At 38.8% G+C, this 24,110-nt stretch overlaps 1 protein-coding gene across 1 annotated transcript in view; it reads left to right on the top strand.

Annotated features, from left to right (window-relative positions):
* CD96 (CD96 molecule) overlaps positions 1–22,662 on the top strand; it is a 44,074-nt gene extending 21,412 nt beyond the window's left edge. Inside the window, exons 5-12 of the mRNA XM_089508155.1 lie at positions 1,923–1,969; positions 5,371–5,461; positions 6,154–6,336; positions 8,272–8,346; positions 13,126–13,200; positions 17,816–17,905; positions 20,691–20,814; positions 22,180–22,662. Of these exons, the coding sequence (XP_089364281.1) occupies positions 1,923–1,969; positions 5,371–5,461; positions 6,154–6,336; positions 8,272–8,346; positions 13,126–13,200; positions 17,816–17,905; positions 20,691–20,814; positions 22,180–22,288 (794 nt within the window). The 3' untranslated portion in view covers positions 22,289–22,662. The remainder of the gene's footprint in view (positions 1–1,922; positions 1,970–5,370; positions 5,462–6,153; positions 6,337–8,271; positions 8,347–13,125; positions 13,201–17,815; positions 17,906–20,690; positions 20,815–22,179) is intronic.
* Positions 22,663–24,110: the final 1,448 nt, after the last annotated feature.

The following is a 24,110-nucleotide window of genomic DNA, read 5'->3' as shown; positions in this document are numbered from 1 at the left end:
AAACGCAGCGCAAACGCTGCCAACAGAAGTCCTTGTTCTGTTCCCCATTTGTCCCACAGAGGCCGATTTTCAAGATCTGTTCAGAACAGTTCCAGCAGCATCGGCAGTGTTCTCCCGTGTGGTCAAATGGGTGATATCCCCATTCCGTTCCCTTCCCACCCCCTTCCATTCTGTGCTGGGCCCGTTCCCCAGGGCCCATGCGATAAGCTCCTTTATTTAGAAATACTCAAGAGTGCAATCAAACACATGATAGTAATTCAAAACAAACCTCTTAAGTCATCATGACCACTTGCAAACATGCTGGCTCCAGATATGAGAATGTGAAAATATGGAAACCCTAAATACAGTGCAAGGTATGCATGGTGTACTAACACTCTTCATTTTGAATTAATTTAGTGGTGGTGCTTTTTCCCAAGGCTAAGATGTTCATGACACTAGTAGTGGCTGGTAATTTTCAGGTTAGTGGGTCAGTACACCTGCTCTGGTTTTTACTCTGAACTTCAAAAGAGCTATCAAAGCTCCTGACTCTATTATTGGGATAATAGGGAAATATGTGTAACCTTTGTACAACTAAAACCCATGGCAAATCCACCACCCAACTGAATGTGGAAGCCCATAGTTGCTGCTGAAGATTACAGTAATAAACTTGGAAATCAATCTTTTGAAAGGTAGTTTATTGGAGCAGGAGGCAAAGAATGTCTTTGTTCTCAGATGCAATTGTAATATTATTAAATCAATGAATGCTAAGCAGAGAATTCCCATGAAAATTTTCCTGTTTTCAGGATCCAGTGATTTATTTTCAATTTGCTTACAGAACCCAGAATGCAATGAAGATGTCTGAAGATCAGACTTGGGGGTGGGCAAGACCTACTGACTCTAAAACACACACACTCAAAACCCCAAACCCAAAAGCAAATAAACACTCCATAGTATTTCCCTCTTTGTCCTTCTCTAACTAGAAATAGATTTTTTGAGACTTTATAGTAAGAAAGGATACCAATTACCACTGTTCTTGATAGACTGTCATAGTAACAAGTGAAATCTGTCATGTCCTAATTGTTTAAATAGATTTTCTACTGGGGGAAGTGGCTTCATGAATAAAGTCAAACCAGTGATGGAAATGAAAGTATGGTCTGCCTCTTAAAGCCTCAGAAAATAGTGTTCTCTCTCTCTTAGCTCTGCTTTAAAGCTCTGTAATCCTGGATACATTTGATGTATTCCAAGATCCTGTGGAGGATTTTATGACCTCTGCATGTATCATTGCTTTCTCCTATTCTTTTGTATGACAGGAACATTAGATTATGATATCCAGATTGTTTTTCTGGAATTTTCTGTGCTAAATTAGCATCTAGATCTGAGACAGGGTATTCTCAAGAGGTCTTCAACAACTGCATGATCAGTCTGGATTTTAACACACAAAAAGTCACTGTAGATAGAAAATAAACCTCTTCAGTGCTCTGTGAATTATCTCGCAAGTTTTTTTAAAAATACTTATTATGTTACACCTTGCACATAAGTAATGCCTAGCTTCATACCCTCCTCCTGTATGATAACTGGAAGCTACAACAGAGACTGGAAAAGTTAACTTTTTGGACTGTAGTTATCAAAATCCTCCAGCTGACATAGCAAAAAAAGTAATTTTGCCAAGCTTTGAACCACAGACATCACAAAGCACTACAAAATACGTTTGGTATTTACCAAAGTAGCTAAGAGACAGGGGATGCTGGGCTATTGAGGAAAAAAAATTAATAACACTGTTTTAAATGGTGAACTTTATCTTTCCACTATCATTGGGTGAGTAATATATAATTGATTTATAGCTGTTGTGTAAAACAGACCAATGATGTTCGTGCAAGAACTTATTATGCTGAAACATTTGTTGTCTAATTAATTAAAATATACCTTTTCTTTCTCTGCTCAAGTGAAACCAGAAATCTCTATTACCCTCAACACAAGCTTAAGAAGAAAGGTAAGTGAATTTATACCTAAGATTGCATGAGTCTGCATATGGCAGGGTGAGAAGATAGATCTAGTGGCAGATCTCAAGGTGACTTGTTTTAGGTCAGCAAAGAGTTTTGGTGGAATATTATCTAACAATATCAGTGAATATTCAGCTAACAAGACCACTCAGACTGCTAAAATTATGGATGCTTGGGTGAAAATCAGGAATGTTATGGGTGAAAGAACTGTCAGCTCACATATTAAAAGCAAATTGCCTTGGCCAAGTGTGTGCCCAGAGACATGCACTCTCATTCTATAATTCTGTGCCTGACCACACAAAACAACCATTTTTCATTTGGGTCCAGTTAATATTTCAAGTTGGTGTTTCTAGCAACAAAACAAAAATTGATCCTGTAAAACTAAAGTCTGCCCAGCTATGGTGAACAGTTACTGGTACCTCTTTCCAATTATTCAGTGAAATGGGAGAAAAATTATGCTCAGTCATGAGAAAAGCAAACACTGAATACTTCTGAATAAGGTTGTTTTTGTGTGTCTTCAAGTTATTTCTGGCTTATGGCAACCCTGAGGTGAGCCTATCGAGATTTTCTTGGCAGAATTAGTTCAGAGGCGGCTTGCTCTTGCCTTCTTGTAAGGCAGAGAGTGTGACTTGTCCAAGGTCACCCAGTGGGTTTCCATGACCGAATGGGAATTTGAACCCTCGTCTCCCAGTGACCTACTCCACCATTTAAACCAGTTCACCACACTGGCTCTCCTGCATATTTAAAAAAATGTAGACCTTTCTCCAGATAAATAGATCTGTAAAAATTGCATTTTGGGGATACCAGTCTCAAGATAATTTCTGTGGCCCTCTGGTATTATTCTGATTCTTTATAGGAATGAATTCAGAATGGTCAAATGATACTATATTTTAAATGATCTTCTATTGAATATTAGGAAGATAACAGAAAATTTGCAATACATCTTTGCCCATGGGTACCAGACCATTTTTCAGGGTTTACCACAAACTCAATTTTCCTCTTGGCTCAAATACTACTTTACGGTGCCCTCTCAGAAACCAGCTATGTATTTAACATGGAGGTGAACAGCTTGCTTACAAACAACACTTTATCCTCAGTTTGAGAAATAGTGAGCTAACAAGTAAACTTAAGGGGTAATGTTTCTAGCAAAGAAAGCAGTGGAAGAGACTATATCATGGATAGATTCTTATTTCCTATTCCATGAAAGACTTGGACTAAACCTATATGCTCTCCATTTTAATTAAGCATTTCTTCATATATTAGGCCAAATTTTGACTGGGGAATATGCCTGAAACATTCTCCTTTTATCTGTGTTGAAAACAGGTACCCATAGTTTAAATGCCTACTTTGGTAGATTAAGGATGAGTTATTTGCATCACATATATTGTTATTCCCCTCCCCAGTTCTTCCACATGTTTTTCCGCCAACAGAGAAAAGTGAAATAAATTATTTATATGATCAACTGGGAACCTTTAAATCATGGCTCTGAACTACACAAAAATGGCTGAAAATTACAAGTCATACTTTGTATCTCAGAGCAAATTCAGATTAAAATCCTCTGTTAAGAAATAGTCCACAGGTATAAAACATAAACAGGTTTCTTAATAGCCCATCTTTGTTGAGACACATTAGCATTTGCTCTGCCTACGCAAAAAATAAGGTTCCTGTGAGCAAATATGTTCTCATCTTAAGCACTGTCTGCAGGGGACTGCACCACATCTCCCTCCCTCCCAGTGCTGTTAGACTAACCACTTTTCTGACAGAGGCATAGTGATGATCACCACTTCCTTCATTCTGTGAAGTATTTCAGTGCTAATATTTTTGTGGTTTCATTATACATGCTGCACTCTTAAAATGTTCTTAGTGATTAGAGGGTAAGAGAATGTTTTGACAACTTTTCCTCTTTTTTTCCAATCTGGGAGGATTTACATATCCTTTTCTTAATGATATCTGTATTTGTGGGTTTAATTATCTGAGACTATCAGTATTTTGGGCTGCATCCACTGTGCAGAAATAATCTGGTTTGACACCACATCAACATGGCTCAACACTATGAAATTCAGGGAACTACATTTTGCTCTGGACTCTGGGCTTTGCTCTGGTGCCACAAAAAACTACAGTTCCCAGAATACCATAGCATTTGAGCCATGGCAGTTGAAGTGGTGTCAAACTGGATTATTTCTGCATTTTGGATCCAGCCTCATTGACGTCCAACAATGCAAGAGATCAGGTTGTCCTGAGGGCTTTTGTAATAATGGGGAGTACTCTCATTATCTGAACCATCTTCATGGTTAATAAAGAGTTAAAATATGGGAAGAGGCTCAGTTATATTTTAATGAAGCTCAACATCACAGAGTGACAAGCAATTGCCCAATGAGATGAGCAGTTGGTCAAAAGTGCAAACCTCTGAGATGGTTTTGAGCAGAGGTGATAAAAAGCTGGGAAAGGACCATGAGGAAAAGTTTTGAAAACAAAGGAACTTCTGGAGCAGGAGCTCCATGGCAGGAAGCTGGTGTAGCAGAACCATGAAGTCCATGCTCTACGAATATCAAGGACTTCAAATCCCATCTGTTCTGTGAGTAGCTTAGGGAATGTATTAGCTAGCTGCATTAAGATCTTTTGATTCCTTTGTTGATTTCACTGGAATGACTGACTCTAAATATACCTGGGGGAAAGGTGTCCCTCACATAAGAGCTATCCTTTTGTTATAAAGATTCCTTACTTAGAAAAAAACCTCTTTTCTTGGAAGTACTCCCTCTCTCACATCCCTCTTTCATGTGCTTTTGCTCGCTTTCTTCTCCTCACCAGGATTGACAGGGAGGGGAAAAATCTCTGCAGTGTCAAAGATGGAACGTAACCCAATTCAGTAGTTTATTTAAGCTGGTCTCAAAAGGTCTCATCCGGCTAAAGCAGAAGCAGGAGAGGGACATAGAGACCCATCATATGGTGACATGGTGGTGAATTTGGGAATGTGATTCCTGAGAAAATAGGGAAAGGACTGTGTGGTGTCTTCTCTCTCTTTCTCTCTGACTGCTTGGTAGCAGGCTTGGAGAGGGGTGTATAAACAGCGGAGAGACTGTTTCTTCTAAGGGACTAGAAACTTGGTCAGTGTTTACTGTTTTGTTTCTTTCTGGAGAGATTGACACTGCAGGGAAGTTTTTTGTTTGTTGCTGCCTGGCAAAGCAAGGAGAAGGTTGACCCGACACACACACACACACACACACACGTAGCCTTTTGCTTCAAGTTGGCCGTAGAGTTCCACTGGAGGACCCTAATGTTTCCATCCAAAGTAGGTCTTGTTGAGTTCAATGTAAACCTGCTTAGGACTGCAGCCTCAGACTTTGTTCACTAGCCTAGCACAATTTAAATTATTTTGTTTTATTTTTAATAGGCTAATTTTACCTGTGTGGTAAGGAAGGCATTTCCCAAGCCAAACCTCCTATGGTATATGGATGGAAAGATCCTGAAGGACAAATCTGAAGGTAATGAAAATACTGGCCAAAACGACATTTCAATCTTTTCAATATCTGGCTTTAACAATAGAGTACTCATGTAGCTATGAGTGGAGAGAATATGATACTTTGTGGATAATAAGAACTTCTTAAGCTCAAAAATGTTAATGGCAAAAAAGTTATACTCCATGAACTAAATCCAGTTTAAGCTCCAACTAGAAATCAATGAGACTTTACAAAAGTAATTACTAGCATGTTCCATTCATTTTATGGGTCTGCTCTAGATAAGATTGATTTGGATTTGGATTCTAGAGTAATGATGAATAACATTGGGGCCTCTAATTGTTGGGAACCACTCCAGTTGGAGGGAATGGTCAGATTATGAGAGTTTAACTTTAATGTTTGAAGAATAGATTTCCCTACTTGTCTTATAGAATAAAGCCATGTTCAAACCAGTCTCCATTTATTTATATTTGACATCCATTGTCATACCCCATTGTCTTGTCACATTCACATGACAAGCCTTCAGGCAGGTTTGTGTCCTTTTAATGGCAATTACTGTACAGCATCTATCTCTTAAAACACTTCATTAATAATTAATTTAATTATATCGTTAAGCTCTGAATGCATGATGTTTTACAATATAAGGCTATCCTTTCAACCACTTTTTTGTTATAGAATTGTTATAGAATGTTCTTTCTCCATTCCCCCACCCACAAAAGGAATATCCATTCAAAATCAAGTTACAAAACTAGTGGGAGGTTTTTATGAGATGCAGTCTCTGCTGACAATATGGAGTTCAACCCAGTTACCCATCAACCAGGCTTACAAATGCATGACAGTGTACCTTTACCCTGGAAATGAAACACTGAATATTTCATCTGAGGAAGTTATCCTTTCTTATGGTGAGTTGGTTTAACTTCTGAAATGCAAAGGATGTATTATGCACATGTTGTTGGTGCTGTGTGCCCTCAAGTCATTTCCAACTTATGGTGACCCAAAGTCAAAGCTATCGTGGGAGTTTCTTTGCAAATTTCTTTAGAGAAAGTTTGCTATTGCTTTCCCCTGAGGCTGAGAGACTGTGACTTGCTCAAGATCACCCAGTGGGTTTCCACTGCCAAGCTGGGATTCGGTGCTCACACCACTATACTATGTTGGCTCCTAAGCTTATGGCTTATGCACATAAACTTGTCTTAATTATTGTCAAAATGAAATCCGAGGAAATAGTCTTCAGTAAGCTATGGCGGGTTATAGACCGCCGCTTTGCGGCAGTCTCCCGCCGGCGCCATTTGCTCCGTGAGGGAGCTGCAGCAGCCACACCGCGCGGCTCCCGCGCGGAGCAAAAAAGAAGCTCCATTTTGGAGCTTCTTTTAGCGGCACCTCTATCACGTCGTGAGGCGTCTGGGGCGGACTCGCGACGTCATAGACGCCGCGCGACGTCCGGACGCACAGCATCCGATACGTAAAGATGGCGGCGCCCGTATGAACAGGGCGCCACCATCTTGTACGTATTCTATACGTACTAGGGTTAGGGGGTGCGGAAGCACCACCCCTTCCTAACCCTAGTACGTATAGAATATGTACTAAATGGCTGTGTGTAACCCGCCTATGATACAACCCATTGTCTCAGAAGTCATATAAATTGTTGCCAAATTAAATAGACATGTTTCTGGCATGTTTTACTTCATAGAATCATAGAATCATAGCGTTTGAAGAGACCATTATTGTTATTGTTGTTGTTGTTTATTTCTATAGCGCTGTACATGTACACAGCACTGTACATACAGATAATCAATCAATAAAAATATAAAACCTGCCAATTGTGTACAATCTACAAAATATATATAAACAGTAGGTAGTAATATAAAATAGATTTAGTTAAAAAAGAGGCAACCACAAGGGTCATCCAGTCCAGCCCCTGTCATTCAGTTTGTTAATTTTTAAAATGCTGAAATTAGAACTGATATGATAATTTCAGTTATATATATAGTCTTTATTTCAGCGAACAGGCCATTAGACAGTAAAGTGTGTATAAAACACATAAAACATTTAAAACATATAAAACTTGTTAAAATGGGACTATAAGGCAAATATTCAGAACATGCTCATGAGATGTACATTTATATATATATACAGAAGCACTCTCAAATATATTGAATAATACTAAACCATAAAACACAAGGCCAAAATGGGTTTTTGTTTGGATAATTTCAGTTATTTCAAGTCCAAACTCAAAGTACTTCTGATGACATTTAAAGCCCAAAATACCTTGGGACCTCCATACTTGAGGGAGTGCTTCTTCTTGTGTGTGCCTGCCCAAGTATTGAGGTCTGCTGAGGTGGAGGGGACTCCTCTGTGTCCAAATATATGGTTTGTGCTAATGTGCCTGGTGCTACACCAATCAAATAAAACTAGATAGTTAATCTGCTGTAGCAATGGTTATTTTTAGTAGGGTTTCAGTCTACAGCTTTGTCACCATACCACCTAACAGTCAAGCTACGACAGTTTCAGAAAGTTAAAAAAAATGTTAAAATGTCTTTAAAAGTAACTAAAAGTAACTTGAAAGCATTGCTTGTTACAGCAACAAATTAACTTCCCTCTTACCCATTTTCATACCTTTCAAAATGTGACATTGTTGTCTTGGATCCCATCATGGCAGAAAGGCAAGGTACAGGATTAATCAATCAATAATGATACATCCCTGTTACTCAAAGAAGTCTCAGGTTTTGGTCTTGAACTCTCCTGAGCTAGCATATCAAGAATCAGATCAGCCGCTTATTTACAAATATGAAGTTCTTAAGCTATTTGCTCGTTTCATTTCAGTCAATTGTTTTCAACAGGGTTGCAGACTACAACTTCAGAATCCTTTATACCCAGTAGGAAAATTCCTTTAACTTCAGATTCCTCCACAGGAAGTAAGTGCTGTGTATTCATTTGAAACATCTTCTGTGCTTTCTCAAAAATGTATCAACTATAAAGCTTCAAAATACTAACTGTACTCTAAATCTTTCTGATACATTATTAGCTCTGCTCTGCTAGAAATGTTGGGAAGGGAGTGGGCATAATATATGCCATTTTGCAGAAGTATTCACATGCACCCTTTGACTTTTGCATATTTTATTGTGTTGCAGGGTAGAAATGTAATTGACTTAATTGGCACTGTAACCCCTTGATGTACACAAAATACTCAACACTATGAAGGTGCAATATACTATGTGTGTGTGTGTGTGTGTGTATATACACACACACAAACACAGAGAGAGAGAGAGAGAGAGAGAGTAGTACAACAGTTAAGCATACAAAAACAAATGGGCCCTCTACAGAAACTTTTTTGGCAGAAATCTCTATCAGCATCTGGATCCTGCCATTTTTGCCAATTCTTCTTGGCAAAATTGCTGTAGCTTTGGCAGGTTGGAAGAGGGTCATTGGCGAAGAACAACATTCAAGCTTTGTCATCAAGTCTCAGATGGATGGAAATCTAGGGTTTGACTGGGCCATTCTAAGACATTCAAATTCTAGTTTTTAAACAATTTCAATGTTACTCTGGATTTGTGTTGTCCTGATAGAAAGCAAACCTCTGCCATAAGACCTCATTGCACGGGCCCTGGAGAACGGGCCCGGCGCGAAACAGAAGGGAACAGGAACGGAACAGCACAGGGATATCACCTATTTACTGCATGCCAGAACGCCGCCAATACCGCCGGAAGTCCCCGTTCCATTCCCCATCCATCCCATAGGAGGCAATGTTCACGAACTGTTCAGAAAAGTTCTAACTGTTAGCCATCTGACAACTATCAGGTCAGGATACACAGGGAAGCTATTGAAATCCACAAACACCTAGATAACTTGAACAGGAAAAAAAAACCCTTAAAGTAAGTGAAGTTTGACTACCAGTCATGGAAAACACCAAAGTCAAGACCCAGCAAGGGCAAATGAAAACTACCCAGGGTCAGGGATTTCCCAGCAGACAATGGATCATTAATTAAATAGACACCCTGAGGCCTTGCCATTCAACCACAGATCAACACGCAGATTAACATGTAAATCATTTCCTCTCAACCAAGAGTCACACAGTACAGTATATATACCCCACTCACTTCCATGCCATCATTCTCTGAAGATACCAGCCACAGCTGCTAGTGAAACATCAGGAATAAACTCTTGCATAACACAGCCACATAGCCTGAAAAACCCACAAAAATTATGGACACCAGCCATGAAAGCCTTCAACTTCACATCCTACATTAGTGTTTGTTCATTCTTAGGATGTCTTCTTCCTGCTCCCAGTCACCAGATAGCCATGAAGCATTACATCATTTTTTTTTAGGCTCTGCACAAAATATATCTCCCATGCATTCTCTGTCCTATCATTCAACATTGTATCTAAAGAAAGGAGACTCTTGTAATCAAGAGATGACATTGACATCAGCACATGGTCCTGCTTTCTTATATAATGTCTACCATTGATTATGCTGGCTCTTCATGGGAGGAAAGGCAGGAGAGGAACAAGGAGTAGCTTGAGGAACATAAACTATGCATGGATTTTTTGAGCCCTCCAACTGTCTGCACATACGTTTTTCTCTTTATTTCTCCTTCATGACAGGTCATAGATTCAGGGAAAGGCTAACCCTCTTCTGTCTGCAGCTATGTTTTTCAGATTTCTAATGTCAATAATATCTCATTCTTCAAGATAAAATAAACAGAAAAAGACATGGATACAGTGGCAGTGATGTGAGTTCCTGACAACAAAGTGCTGCAGCCAAAAAGGAATGCAATTTGAGATGATACTTAAAATATTCCCTAAATCCATCTCTCTTGGGAGTCATTGCACACATGTGAAATTACATTAGGAGCTGTAATTGGGCAGATGGAGTACAGAGTCAGCTGTTTGCTGACCATTTGTCTTGAAGTGGCTCAGATTTCTTTGTCAGTCAGACACAGTACATCAGAATGATGGAATTTAATATATTATTTATATATATGACAAAGAAGATGCCTTCTGTTTTTCTTTTACTTATTTATTTATTTCCTTCTTTAGTTAAGAATCAGTTATTCCTAACCTGCTTCCTTATGCTGTGTTTAGCTTTATAGGCTATTACCATATATTGTTTCAGCAACATTAATGTCTACCAGGAAGTGATCTTGGCAACAGGGAGTTCTCAAAATGATGTATGAATGTATTTTAAACAAAAAGGTCATGGGCTTGAACATAAGCCCAATCCATTTCAAGTAAGATCTCTAATATGGCTGTTTCTAGCCATCTTAGTCCTGATCTAGCCTTTGTTTTTGTATGTACAGAAATGTTACATGCATACAGAAAAAAAACAACCACATACTATTCTTACTAATTCATTTCAGTGAGGCTCCTGATGAGTCTATGTGCTCTGTTTGAGGAATGTCTCCATTATTGAAGTGAATGGGGCAGGGAAAGGAAAAATGGTGTTGTTGGACTGTAGCTCAACTAGTTTGCCATGGACTATTAGGAGCTGTTGTCTAGTGACATCTAAAGGGCCACATATATTCCACACCTAGGAGAGAGACAGGCAAACACTTTTTAAAATATAAACAGGCTTTGGGCAACTGATGAGCTGCTGAAAGGACTTTTATTCAGGAGTGCTGCAATTGCCCTCCCCTCCCTCCAGCCAATATTTTAACTTGTTTTTAATTTCATGCTGTTTAATTCTGTTTTATTATTTATAGTGGCTCCAGTTGTCTTTTAATCAAGTTGTGAGTCAATGCTGGGTCCCAGTAGTGACAGGAAAGAAGGATATAAAATAAATAAAATAAAGAGGAATTCAACTCACACAGCCTCTTCACACTGCTGCACCCGCGGAGCTCTGGATCATAGTCATGGTTCATAAATGTCATATTGATTGCACAGTGATTTTGTTACTCATTTCTGTATGACAAAGCCTCTGCCTGAATTAATAAAGCAGTCCCTTCCATTTGCCCTTGTCTTCTCTCTGCAAAAGTTTTCCATTCAACTTTACCCTGCGATAATTCAAGAGACAGCTGTTAAGTGATTAGCTTCCATGAGAACACCCTTTGTGTGCATAGCACTGAGAGATACTTGGACACTGAGTGTTCATCACTGTATGTCTCTTCTTTTTAAGCTGGTGTCAAAGATATACTTTCTGTCCCCAACCAAAATCCTAATAGAGATCATGGCTGGTTTCCTTGTCTCCATAGAAATGTCTGAAGTAAGGCTTTTGAGTCAATAAAGAGACTGCTTTTTTCAAAAATAATTGTCCAGGCTAGACCATCTGACAGAGTCTTGAAATATATGACATTCTGCCTCCATTTATTCTGAGTTGTTCAGTAAATTAAGAACGGATGAAGGGAAATATATTTATAAGGGAAGTGTGTCACCTTGCTCCTTCAAAACATGAACTTAGTAAAGTTGGACTGAAAGAGATTAAAAGCCAAGGGGAAAGAATCCTGGTTCAGAGTAAAACATGGAAAAGTCACTTTTGCAGTACAAAAAGGTGCTGTATTGGCTTGTGGTAATAAAGCTCTAGTCTAAAATATAATGGTTCTGGCCTCTGACTCAAAGGTAACTAGAAGGAAGCAAAGATAAGGAATAAATGAAACAGTAAAGAACTGTTGATACTGGAAAACTCAAAAAAGATGAAGGTGATAAACTAAGAGCAAAATTAGTCATTTGGAAAGGTAATTTAGGGCTCATTCCCATTCCCATTATGGTTTGTGATCCACCTTCACTCCATGCTGATAAATCAATTCCAAAAGGTCCATCGTCCCCACTATGAAAGTGGATCTTTTCATTATCTCCTTGTAATCACTTCTTTTTTGACACAATTGTCATTCCCATTAGTTAGGACCACTTCAAAATTCATGTCTGTGCATTATCAGTGATGTAAGCAGAAGCCTGGCGTGGGAATGATAGATAGATAGATAGATAGATAGATAGATAGATGGTTCAGTTTATTGGTTTTGCAACTACTTGCCTCACTATGAGCTGCCATCAGATCACCCAGGTAATTGCAAGTACTTGCAAAATCAGTGAATCGAAATTTCTATCAATTTTATTATTTTAAAAACCATGCGCCCATAGGTCATACTACAAGCACAAAGGCAGTGCGGGGGGGGGGGGGGGGATGGTGGGTCTACCAAAAACTGAGGAGGGATGGTAGATACCTCTCTGCCATTAGTCCCTCCCCTCCAGAATGATGCAATTCAGATGCATCATTCCCAATTGTTGAACACACTTCAGAATCGATTATTTTCAAAAGAACCTTCAAAGAACTAGTATCAGGAAAGAGCAGGCTTTTTGCATTTGCCTCACTTCATCGCAATTGAAACCGATTACAGTAGGATCAGAACTGGTTTCAAATGTGAACAACGGTCATATAACCCAATCTGCGATTCGCTTTAAATCATAGTGGGAACGCGGCCTTGGAAACAATGAAGGCAGCTACTTGCCTGTCATCTTGGGTACAGCTCCTGTTCTGGGTAGTGGTTTGAGGAGGAAAAAATCCAGTGGAATGTTTTGCAGAAGTACTTTGTCCTTGGGATTTAAATTGGCTAACACCCCAATACTTTTCTTCACTTCTGTTACAAAGTTGTAGTTTTTGTAAAGTCCAAAATGAAGCCTGCACATTACTTTTGTCTCTCAGCAAAGCATTGTTCAGAAACTTTTAGGAAAGACCTTAAAAATACTTTTATCCTTTTCACAGAACCCTGGCATTCCACAAAAGACTTGCAAGATAAGACCCTGGCCAAGTTCTTCAGTTTCTCTACAGTGCTACAAAGTAAGATATACATGCTTTTAAATTGCTTTGATCTGGGTTCGTGATAGGATCTCATTAGTTCCTAAAGCTCATGAAAGAGAGTAGCTGAGAAGTACCAGAAAGTAGGAAAAAAATATTCCTTTGCTTATGCTGTCAGAGATGGATGTTGGGGAGGTTATCAATTGAATTAAACAACTGATAGTTATCTGCCCATAGTTTCACGAAGGTTATCAGTTACTGAAGTTCCAGATGTGAGAGCAGAGGAGTTTGGGAGTGGATTACAAAACAGTGGTTAACGTGTCTCTTGTAAGAGAGAGATGCTTTCAAAGTTCTTTGGGAGGGAGATTGATCTCACTATGGGGAATTGAAAGCAAACCTTTTGAGAGGTTGTATCAACAGAGAATAGCATAGACTTGTCTTTGAGCAGCACATGCCACCTCCTTCTTAGAGTTTTTTGACTGCTCTAGACTCCTTGGACTGACCCTTTTCTGGCCAAATAAAGAATGAATTGCCTCCAATAATAGCAATAAATCTGTTAAACAAGTTTCAGTTCCCCATCATACAAATTAATATGATATACATATTTTTCAAAATGCAGAATTGACTTCTGGCCACTTTACGTTTTTCTTGGGTGTGGAAGGCATTTTTGCAGCACAGTGGCATCTGGGGGATCTCTGGGACCCGTCAGTTGTGCACCTCATTCTAAGAGCTTCTCTTCAATTTTTATATCACCGACAGGGATTTTGTGCTTGAAAGCTGACATACCACTGTAGGAAGAGAAGTCACCTGCTATTTCACACTTTGGATACAACATAGTGGGAAGACAATCAAGGTTGCCTTCTTTACCAAAGTGATTGTTCCCCATTTCTTTTTCCTGAATTTCTTCAATTCCATCTGGAATTAAACTGGATGACAAGCTGCTCTAAGTAGTACTTAACTGACAAGCACAAAGTGACACACAGCATTCTCTGTCCATGGAGACTGAGTAGGTGCTGGATCTTTGCTTTCCTCACCTTAGTGCTAAGACTGAGATAATTTTGTTTGTATTACTGCCTGGAAAGGTCCTCACTCTTTACACTTGGAAGAATCTAACCAGTGACCTAAGGGTTAATGCCTGCTATTCGCAATTACATTTCTTTTAACACAATCATTTACCATGTCTAACATGTTTAACTGGTTGCTGCTCTTTCAGGCATTAGATGCTTGCTTGACTTACAAGCTGTGAAAAGCTATTCCCTTGACAAGTCATTCTGTCTGTAATGGTTCACACACATAACACACACAATTAGGATCAAACCAATGCATATTGATTGCTTATTCCCAAACTGTTTCTGACACATGTTTCTGTCCATTAGAAGTATTGGATGAAACACGAAGTGGTGGTTCTGTTTTCTGACAAAAATACTGTCTTTTTCCTCCTTCTGGCAAATAGCAGAAAAGTAATTACATTAACATATATCTTCCCCCATGAGAGTCAGATTCAGAGAGCCTCCGTCCTTTCACTGCAGGAAGAAGACATACAGATTTCCCCCTGGATATTATAGCAGGGGCCTGGAAGGAAGATGTACAAATGCCATATATTAGTTTAACCTAACTCAGGGATATAACATAGATTAAAATACAATATTTAGCTAAACACATAAAACCTTTTAAATACAAAGGTTAAAACACATAAACATAAGGTTAATACAACCATTATACATTAAAATCATTCAGACATAAATTCAAAATGCACCAATTTAAAATTCATAGTTTAAGATGGACTGGATAGGCCTGCTGGAAGAAATGGGTCTTTAATACTGTTTTAAATTCAGACAGCATGTTTAGCTGTCAAATCTCTCTCCGCAGGTTATTCCACAGTCTAGGGGTGGCCGATTAAAAGGTCCTGTGGGTGACAGTTGCCAATCTAGTTCTGGTTGGTTGAAATAAATGTCCCCCAGAGGATCTGAACGTATGGGGTGGACTTAGGGGAGAAGGGAGTCCCTTAGGTAACCTGGACCCAAACCATGTAGGGCTTTAAATGTAATAACCAACATTTTGTACTTTGTCTGGAAGCTAACTGGCAACCACCAGAGTGATTTTAATAGTGATTTGATAGATCACTCCTAGATTACCAAGGATCAATCTGGCTGTTGTGTTTTGAACTAAGTAAAGTCTCCAATTTTGGTAGAAAGGTAACCCAATGTAGAATGTGTTGCAAAAGTGCAGTCTTGAGGTTACCAGCATGTGCATTACCATCTTTAGGACTTCTGATCCTAGGAAAGGGCACAACTGGTGATCAGTCAAAGCTGATAATGAGCATTCCTAACATTGCATGTATCTGAACTGACATTTGTAAAGATGGATCCAGGAGCACTCCCAAGATGCAAACACGGTATTTCAGGGGGAGTATAAATCCATCCAGAACTAGTTGACACACCTCCAACCCAGATTAGAACCCTTGATAGTAAGCACCTCTATTTTGTTTGGATTCAGTTTCATTTTGTTTTTCTTCATCCAGCCTATTACCTCTTCCAAGCATTTATTCAGAAGAAACATTGGGGGGGGGGGGGGGGACAGACTGGCATGAAAAGCTGGCTTCCAGCTGGCTTGGGAGCATGGCTTACAGATGCCGCAAGACCCAAGATGCCCAGAAGTCATGCCGGCATTCAAACTTTTAAATGCCTCACGCCTCTGGAGCAGTTTGAAGCTGCCCATGGGCTGTGCTGGAGCATGAAAAGCCACCTTTTTGCAGGCCACTGCTCCTTTTTTGGCTGGCTGCAAGGCAGATTGGGACCACAGCGTTTGTTTGCCGCAGCCCCAATCCATCTTCAGAAGGGGCGATTTGAAGCCCCATCTGCCCCCCCCCCGCTCTCCTTTTTGAAGTGATGGAGGACTATATTTGGGTGTCATCGGTGTTCTGATAGGATCCTGCCCCATGCTTCTGTATGTGTTGTGTACCTTGAAGTCATTTTTGACTTATGGTGACCTATCATGGGGTTTTCTTGGCAAGATTTGTTCAGAGGAGGTTTGTGATTGTCTTCCCTTGAGGCTGAGAGTATGTAACAGATAGCCCAGGCCTAAGCCCTATAGGGCTTTTTAGACTGTAACCAGCACTTTCAATTGTGCGTGGAAACAGACTGGTAACCAGTAGAGCTGTTGTAGCAAGGGACTTGTATGGTTCTTTTAACTAGTCCCACTCAATATTCTGGCTGCTGTTCTTTAGGACAATTGAAGTTTCCAAGCACTCTTCAAAGGCAGCTCCATACAACACATAATCTAAACAGGATGTAATCCAGACATGTGTCACTGTGGTCAGATCAGGTATTTTCAGGAACAGATGAAATTTGTGCACAAACTTTTGCTGTGAAAAGCATTTCTGGTTATTGCAGAAGCTTCAGCATCCAGGTTCAGTGTTGAATGCAAGTATTCACATGCTAAATTTTTCTACTTGCCTGTATGCATAAAGACAGGCTTGCTTGCATGGATAGCAAAATATCTCAAGTGAAGCAGCCCTGATAATCATTGCTTGATCACATGGATAGTCTGCATTTGAGTGCTGAACAGTTGACAGGTGGCAGGTAAATGGGTGAAGTGCTTCCATTAAGAGTCATTTTTTTGATGTGGTGTGGATATGCAAGTTGTCCTCGTGGTGTTATATTTGTGATTTCCAATTTATACATGCATATTGTAATCTCATGAAATTGCATTCGTCAGCTGAAATCTTCACTGAAAACCAAAGTCTCCACAGAAAACCAAAAATATTTTTTCCATGAAACATTACTTAAATATTCCCACATTTTTCTAATGATGTCATTGAGTGGAGTTAATCTTAAATATGTTATTTGTTAAATTACAGTAAAGCTTACGCCTATGATTTAGCAATGTTTGGTTTAAAAAAAATGAGCCAAGCTAAATTTCCATAATAGTATTATGATGTGAATTGACTGTCTTTATGCAGAACTGAAGCATACTGTTACAACAGCCCTCAGTTCCTCTGTCCATCTCACCTGACTCCATAAGCCCACAATGTCCCCATGCCCCTACTAGGGACTGTAGGGGCATTTTCACACTGTTTTAGCACATACCCACACTAGCTAAAAGTCAGTGTAATGTTGCTTTTTATATTGTTAGGTCCCTTGGTTACTTGTCATGTGAATATGCTCATACAAAATAAAACTAATTGGGTTTAAAACCTAGTTAAAAAGAAAACAACATTTTAATAGGAATGTTAAAAATTCAGATTACTGAAATTAAATCACAGTAACTTATTGTGTGTGTGGTGTTTTGTTTTGTTTTTCTTCCCAGGAAATCCATCAACTAAAAGAATGGCTGAACAAAGTACACTGACTATCCCTAATAATTCACTCTCTGTAAAGGGTTGGCTTAATACTACATTCATTGTAAATGCAAATGCTTTAAACCAAAGGGTTTAAAAAACAAACAAAAACAAATCCTACAATATAATTCAGTAAAATGCTATTGTTTTCAATGTTGTTTTATTCTGGCGTTTACTGCTTACTGCTCTTGTCACGATGGATATGCACAATGAAAATATAAGTAATCAGGTAAATAAGTCCTCAAACCTGTTAATATTTCAGAATATTAAAATCAAGTCACTGAAATATGATGCTTGCTTTTTTATATTTCCTTCCAGGAAATCTGTCCACTGAAAGAGTGGCTGAACAAACCACAGTGGGTAACCATGATAATTCTCCCACTCTAAAAGGCCAATTCAATGAAACTGGTAAGTACTGCAATTGTGAATTTGATTGTTTTAAATGGAAAGTTGGGCTGTAAAAAAAGAAGAAAAAAACCTAGAATACAATTCAATGAGCTATGATTGTTTTTAATATTATATTTTCAAAGCAGATGAGAAAATGAAAATAATTAGATAAATAAATGATGGAGCCAACATTAATATTTCAGAATACTAATATCTAGCCAGTATCCTGTGCTGCCCTTAGGAGTCTATCTATCTATCAAAGGAGTGGCTGAACCACACTGGTGAATCCTGATGCTTGGTTTAAGACTAGGAAATCATTGTTTCTTTGTCAGATCTGCCTTCATGTAACCATTTCATTTTGGCTCTGAGCTAGAAAACTTCCCTTGCAGTGAAAAAAGGAGTAGTCTTATTGCTATCGATCTCTTTAGTGTGAGAACTGTGGGAGAGAGATGCATATCAGAGCCGCTCTGATAGCTTTGGCTGAAGAGTAGGGTATAAATAAATATTATTATTATTATTATTATTATTATTATTATTATTATTAAATCAGTTTTCTCTGACCAATCTTCAGTATTTGCAAATCTGAGAGTTGGGTATGTTGAAATGGCCTTATCTCCACACACATTCGGTGTATGGTGAGAGGCATGGACTGGGCCTGATAACCAGAATATGACAAGCTCAGTAAACCTGCCTCCCTTTGCACGTTCAGCTCAGGGTTTTGAAACAGGAGGCTGCAGGTATACAGTTACATGTGGGAAAGTAAATTAATCAAGTCAAACCTAGGGATGGAAATAATATTTGAAAACATTCCAAATAAATGGTTGGGTAATGTTCATCAAGGAACCAAGATCAGAAGAATCCTAGAATGATGAGTAACTTCACACTTTGGGACATATTCTACACAGAAGTTGCACGTTGTATTTTTGCACAGAAAAAGCAGCATCTTCTTTGCAGAATTACTATTTTATCTGCAGACAATGCTGCTTGTTGTGCAGAAAATGCTGTATAGTGGACCCTTGTTATACACTGGGGTTTGGTTCAAAGATCCCCCGTGGATAACAAAATCCATGGATGCTCAAGTCCCATTAAATATAATGACATAGCAAAATGGTGTCCCTATAAAAAATGGAAAATCAAGGTTTGATATTTGAAATGTATAGTTTTTTTGAACATTTTCAAACCGTGGATGCTTGAATCTGTGTATAAAAAATCCATGCATAAGAAGGGTCGACTGTAGTTAGGAACTAACTATGTGCAAACTTTGTATGTTGTTGCTTGTGCAGGAAGAATGAACTGCACAGAATCATAGTTGCTGTGAGCCTCCTTGAATCCTGTGCTGGGAGAAAGGACATGAATAAAATAATAAAATGAAATATATATTTCTGTGCAATATTATCCTTTCTAGACCTGGGCCATGTTTTTAGTAATCCTCTCTCTCTCTCTCTCTCTCTGTGTGTGTGTGTGTGTGAGAGAGAGAGAGAGAGAGAGAGAGAGAGAGAGAGAGAGAGAGAATTCTTCAGTAATAATTATTTTGACTCAGATTAAAAAGCCTGCCATCTCTATGCCCTGGCATATAGCCCCAGAGACAATATTCCAGTCCCCCCCCCCTATTTTTTATCAGCCAATTAGTCTGCATGGGACTTTTTGTCCCATTTTTTAAATAACTACTGGGTTGCTCTGTAAAGTTCATTGAACTTATGAAATTGTTGCTCTAGTCTACTCTGCTGGGTAGAAATGCTGCCCTCCTGTGGGCATAAGCAATGCAGGGCAACCGAAGAACACAGTTTTGGGGGGCTTTTCAGGCTATGTGGCCGTGTTTTGGAAGAGTTTATTCCTGATGTTATGGGAACTGGAAGGGGACACTCGTGTGTGCCAAAAATGGATTTTATCGCATGCCAAAGCGTCCTCCAAAAGGCCCCATTCCATCCCCCGGCACCAAGCAGTCCCTGTTCAGTGCTGAGGAGTGCTAAATGTTCTGGTCAGAAGTTTTCCGACCGAGGAAAATGGTGCCCATCAGCACTGAACGAGGATGACTTGGCACCGGGGGACAGAATGGGGCCTTTTGGAAAACACTTTGGCATGCGATAAAATCCATTTTTGGCTGGTGACGCACGCACACGAGCGTCCCCTTCCAGTTCCTGTAACAGACAAAGAAAGTATGCGATAAAGTTTTCACAGTCTGACTGTCTTGAAAACTATGGTAATATAAAAAATGAAATATTGCAAAACATGAGTAAAAAATACAAATTCCCCTTTTTCTTAATAGTTGCAGGTTCCTATTAAGTGAAGGCAAAAGTGCCTGTAAGGTCTCTGATCACATCCAGCCTTCTGTCTATCCATTGTACTAGTTTAAAAGCAAAAGCTGTGGGGATACATTAGAATATATAGGATCGCACACCTGATATTCTCAAAAGAAAATGTGAAAGCCTGTATATCTACCAAGAATGAGGAGGAGGGCAAATTATTTCTCCCAACTATTGACATTCAATCATCATTAATAAATATGCCCTTGTAAATACAATGTAAATTTAGATGTTCCCTCCATGTGTTCAGGGGTCCAGTTTGCCTGGTCATTTCAGGGGGAGTGCTTAGACCCACCGCCAGTTCAGCTTCCCATACTATGCCCTGCTTCAATTCTAGTGTCCATGTAACTACTCCACACAATTTGTGTGTGACAATCAGATCACACGTATACAAGATGTGCAGTCTAAATTTGCCAGTCCAGAAAGTTAAGTGGGATGATAATTTGAAGTTTGTTCATTGTTTTTGAATTATGATGGCTAAGTTCTCTATTTGCTTTTCTCAGGCACTGCAGCTGGTTCAGAACATATTCATTTCTCCTGGCCAGCAGTTGTAGCTGCCCTGATTTTCTTTTGCACATGTTTAATCATTTTGGGGATCAGAAAATGGTGTCAGTATCAAAAGGAAATGTAAGTATATACACTCAGAGCATTATACACTCCAATTTGAAGTGTTCCACTATGACACAATCCTATGGAACAGTGTTGGATCTGTTTTAGATCATCTGATTAGAGTGGAGTGTTACTTCATTCTTGAAATTGTTGGAGCTAAGGCCTATTTGTCTTCAGTGGGACTCAGTCATTTAAAATAAAAAATCATATAAACAGCTAAAACAAAGGGAATAATGTGGATCCATGAGTAATTAAGAAATACACAATTGGGCAATGCCTTGCTTAGATCCAATCAAAATGCCATAAAACTATGCAATCCTTTAGATTCCACATAATGCTTAATGCTTCAGCAGTCTAGCTGGCACTTATAAGGAAGGAGAAACAGAAAGTTCAAATATTAGCCTAGTTATTCTGTCCAAGAAGCCTACATTTAAAGTTAGTATCATGATGCAGATTGCAGATTGGATTAATCAGTTGTAGGAGTGCAGGTATCAGGATAAATGTCAAAATGTATATAGTCAAAAAGATTTGATTACTTGCTTTCATTTCTGAAAATGGCTGCAACTAAGATTTCTCTCCATAGCCTTGGGCAAAAAGACACAGGTTTCTGAGATGTAGGAGTGCAGGTATCAGGATAAATGTCATACAATTGTTGCTGTACAATTAGGCATATCTATATAGGTTTTTGTAGTGCAAGGGATTATATTCCAATGAAAAAAGGAAGACAAATTCAGTCATGCTGGATTATTTTGACACTAATTTTCTCAGACATCATCAGCATCTCAGATACTTATTAAACATGGCAATAAGAACAAAGTGACTTTCCCTGCTGGTATTATCACTGACTTCTACAGTCTTTTATGTACCCACACATACATTGAAGTGTGATGCATCTTATTCAAGCAGTTCCAACTCTTGTCAGTTGTAATGAAGTTTGACAGTTCACATAAAATAGACTGTCTGGATGTTTGATAATGTGGGTAGAAACTGGAAAATGCACAGCCATGCCAGTGTAGTGAAAAAGATGTACCCAGCTGAATTGTCTGGATGCATTTCTTGCAGTACATGAGTAGATGTGGAGCTATTGTTACCTTTTTAAAAAAACAAAAAGAAAGAGACATACCCATGTTAGTTTGGTAAATCAGTATGGAAAAGGATCTTGTAGCACCTTTGAGACTAAATGAAAGAAAGAAGTTGGTAGCATGAACTTTCTCCACCCTATGCAGCTGAGGAAGTAAGCTCAAGTCTACAAAAGCTCATGGTACCAACTTCTTTATCTTTTCAGAATGTGTTCCTTTTTAAATTTTAAAAGTTTGCCTACTTTTGCTTCTGTTTTATGAGTATTTTACTTTGCATATTTTAAAAACATTGTTTCCATTTTAGCATGAACAGACCACCATCTTTCAAGCCGCCACCACCTCCAATTAAGTATACCTCTATGCCAGTATGTGCCGGAATTTACACAGCCTGCAATGAACTGGAAAATCTATAATGGGCCTGAGGTGTTCTGGTCTAATAATGAATTCTTTCACTGTATGTCTTTTACAATAGATTGCAGGAGTTCAGTGGCAGTGACCCATATTCCAATTTAGACTGCTTAATCTTGCATTAATGTCAGGAACATGGTATTCCTAAGTACACTTACTCAGGGCAATTTACCTCCTGCAGTCAATTGACGTAGTGAAGCCAAACATATCTCATATTACAGGTACTCAACCTGAGTTGTGTGACCACCAAGGAAATAACATAAAATCATATTATTTTTGACTATCTATAAATGGCAAGGTTTAAGTTTATGAAGTTCATAGTTACTCTTCAGATTGGTTTTGTTTTTCATATTTAGCCTGACTTTAAAAATAAACCAGATGTGACCAATTTCTGTATTTCCAAGGGCTGTCTCATTCTTCCTATACATGGGCATGATCAGAAACAACATTTGCCCACACTGAAGCTCAGGCATCGACAAAAGGGCAGGGCCTCAGCTACAAATGCAATGGATACACAAGACCACCACATAAACAAGACAAATGACTAATAAATACAATATGTGTAACTACTTTGAAAAACAGAAAAATGGCAATATATACAGAGTTAAATAGAATCTTATACATAAGACAGTGATGATGATGATGATGATGATGATAATAATAATGTTTATTTCTATACCGCTTTTCCACGTTGATCAAACCATAGGCAAACCTATGGTACGCATGCCACAGGTGGCACTCAGAGCCCTCTCTGTGGGCACACATGCTGTCGCCCACAGGATATGAAAACCAACATGCAACATAGCCAAAAGTGGTAAAACATACATGACAAGAAAATATGAACATTTATCTAAATGTTTATTGTTGTGTGCCTTCATGTTATTTGCAGCTTGTGGCAACCATAAGGGAAACTTATCACAGAGTTTTCTAGGGCTGAGAGTATGTGATTCAGTCAAGGTCACCCAGTGGGTTTCCGTGGCTGAGCAGGGAATCAAACACTCATCTCCAGAGTCATAGTCTAACATTCAAACCACTATACCACACTGGCTCTCACTGAATATATAAATACATGATATAAATATACCAAAATACATGGCGTCAAAAAACATGGACTCAAATCCAATGGGATGTATAACAATATATATGTATGCAATCAAGACAAAGACTTATATAAATAAACTCCAGCTGTGAAATCAAGTAGTTGTTGTAAAAGTACAAATTATTATGGACTTTGAACAAACTGTGAGTGATAAATAACTTAGCTATAATACAGAACTTGTTTCAGTGTGGAAGAAACATTTACAGTCGGCCCTTCTTATACACAGATTTTTTATACACGGATTTAAGCATACACGGTTTGAAAATGTTCCAAAAAAGTATAAATTTACCTTGATGTTCCATTTTTTATTAGGGACACCATTTTGCTATGTCATTATAGTTAATGGGACTTGAGCATACACGGATTTTGTTATACACGGGAGATCTTGGAACCAAACCCCAGCGTATAACAAGGATCCACTGTACTAGTAGGCCATACAATGACTGGTAAACTCTAAATATTGAGCAACCAAAATAATTAATGGTGGGCAATCCAATGTCTGGCAAGATGAAAATAATGAGCAACCCAGATGGGAGGCTTCTACAACCATTTTTGGACCAGGTCTTCTTCAGAGGCGATGCTCAGCTTTTCAAAACTCCATGTGCCCAAGTCACTGGTTATGAGCAAAACTAGAACACATAAGAAAAAGCATTCATCCAGAAAATTCTGTATGAATATCCAACATCTATGATATATGAATAACAATCTTCTGCAAGGATTCTTTTTAA

Source organism: Sceloporus occidentalis, unplaced genomic scaffold (assembly GCF_023333645.1).
Source record: "Sceloporus occidentalis isolate IW3139 unplaced genomic scaffold, rSceOcc1.0.p SCAF_2, whole genome shotgun sequence".
Taxonomy (NCBI): domain Eukaryota; kingdom Metazoa; phylum Chordata; class Lepidosauria; order Squamata; family Phrynosomatidae; genus Sceloporus; species Sceloporus occidentalis.
The sequence above is the reverse complement of the archived record's forward strand: the minus strand, read 5'-3'. Positions and strand labels throughout refer to the sequence as shown.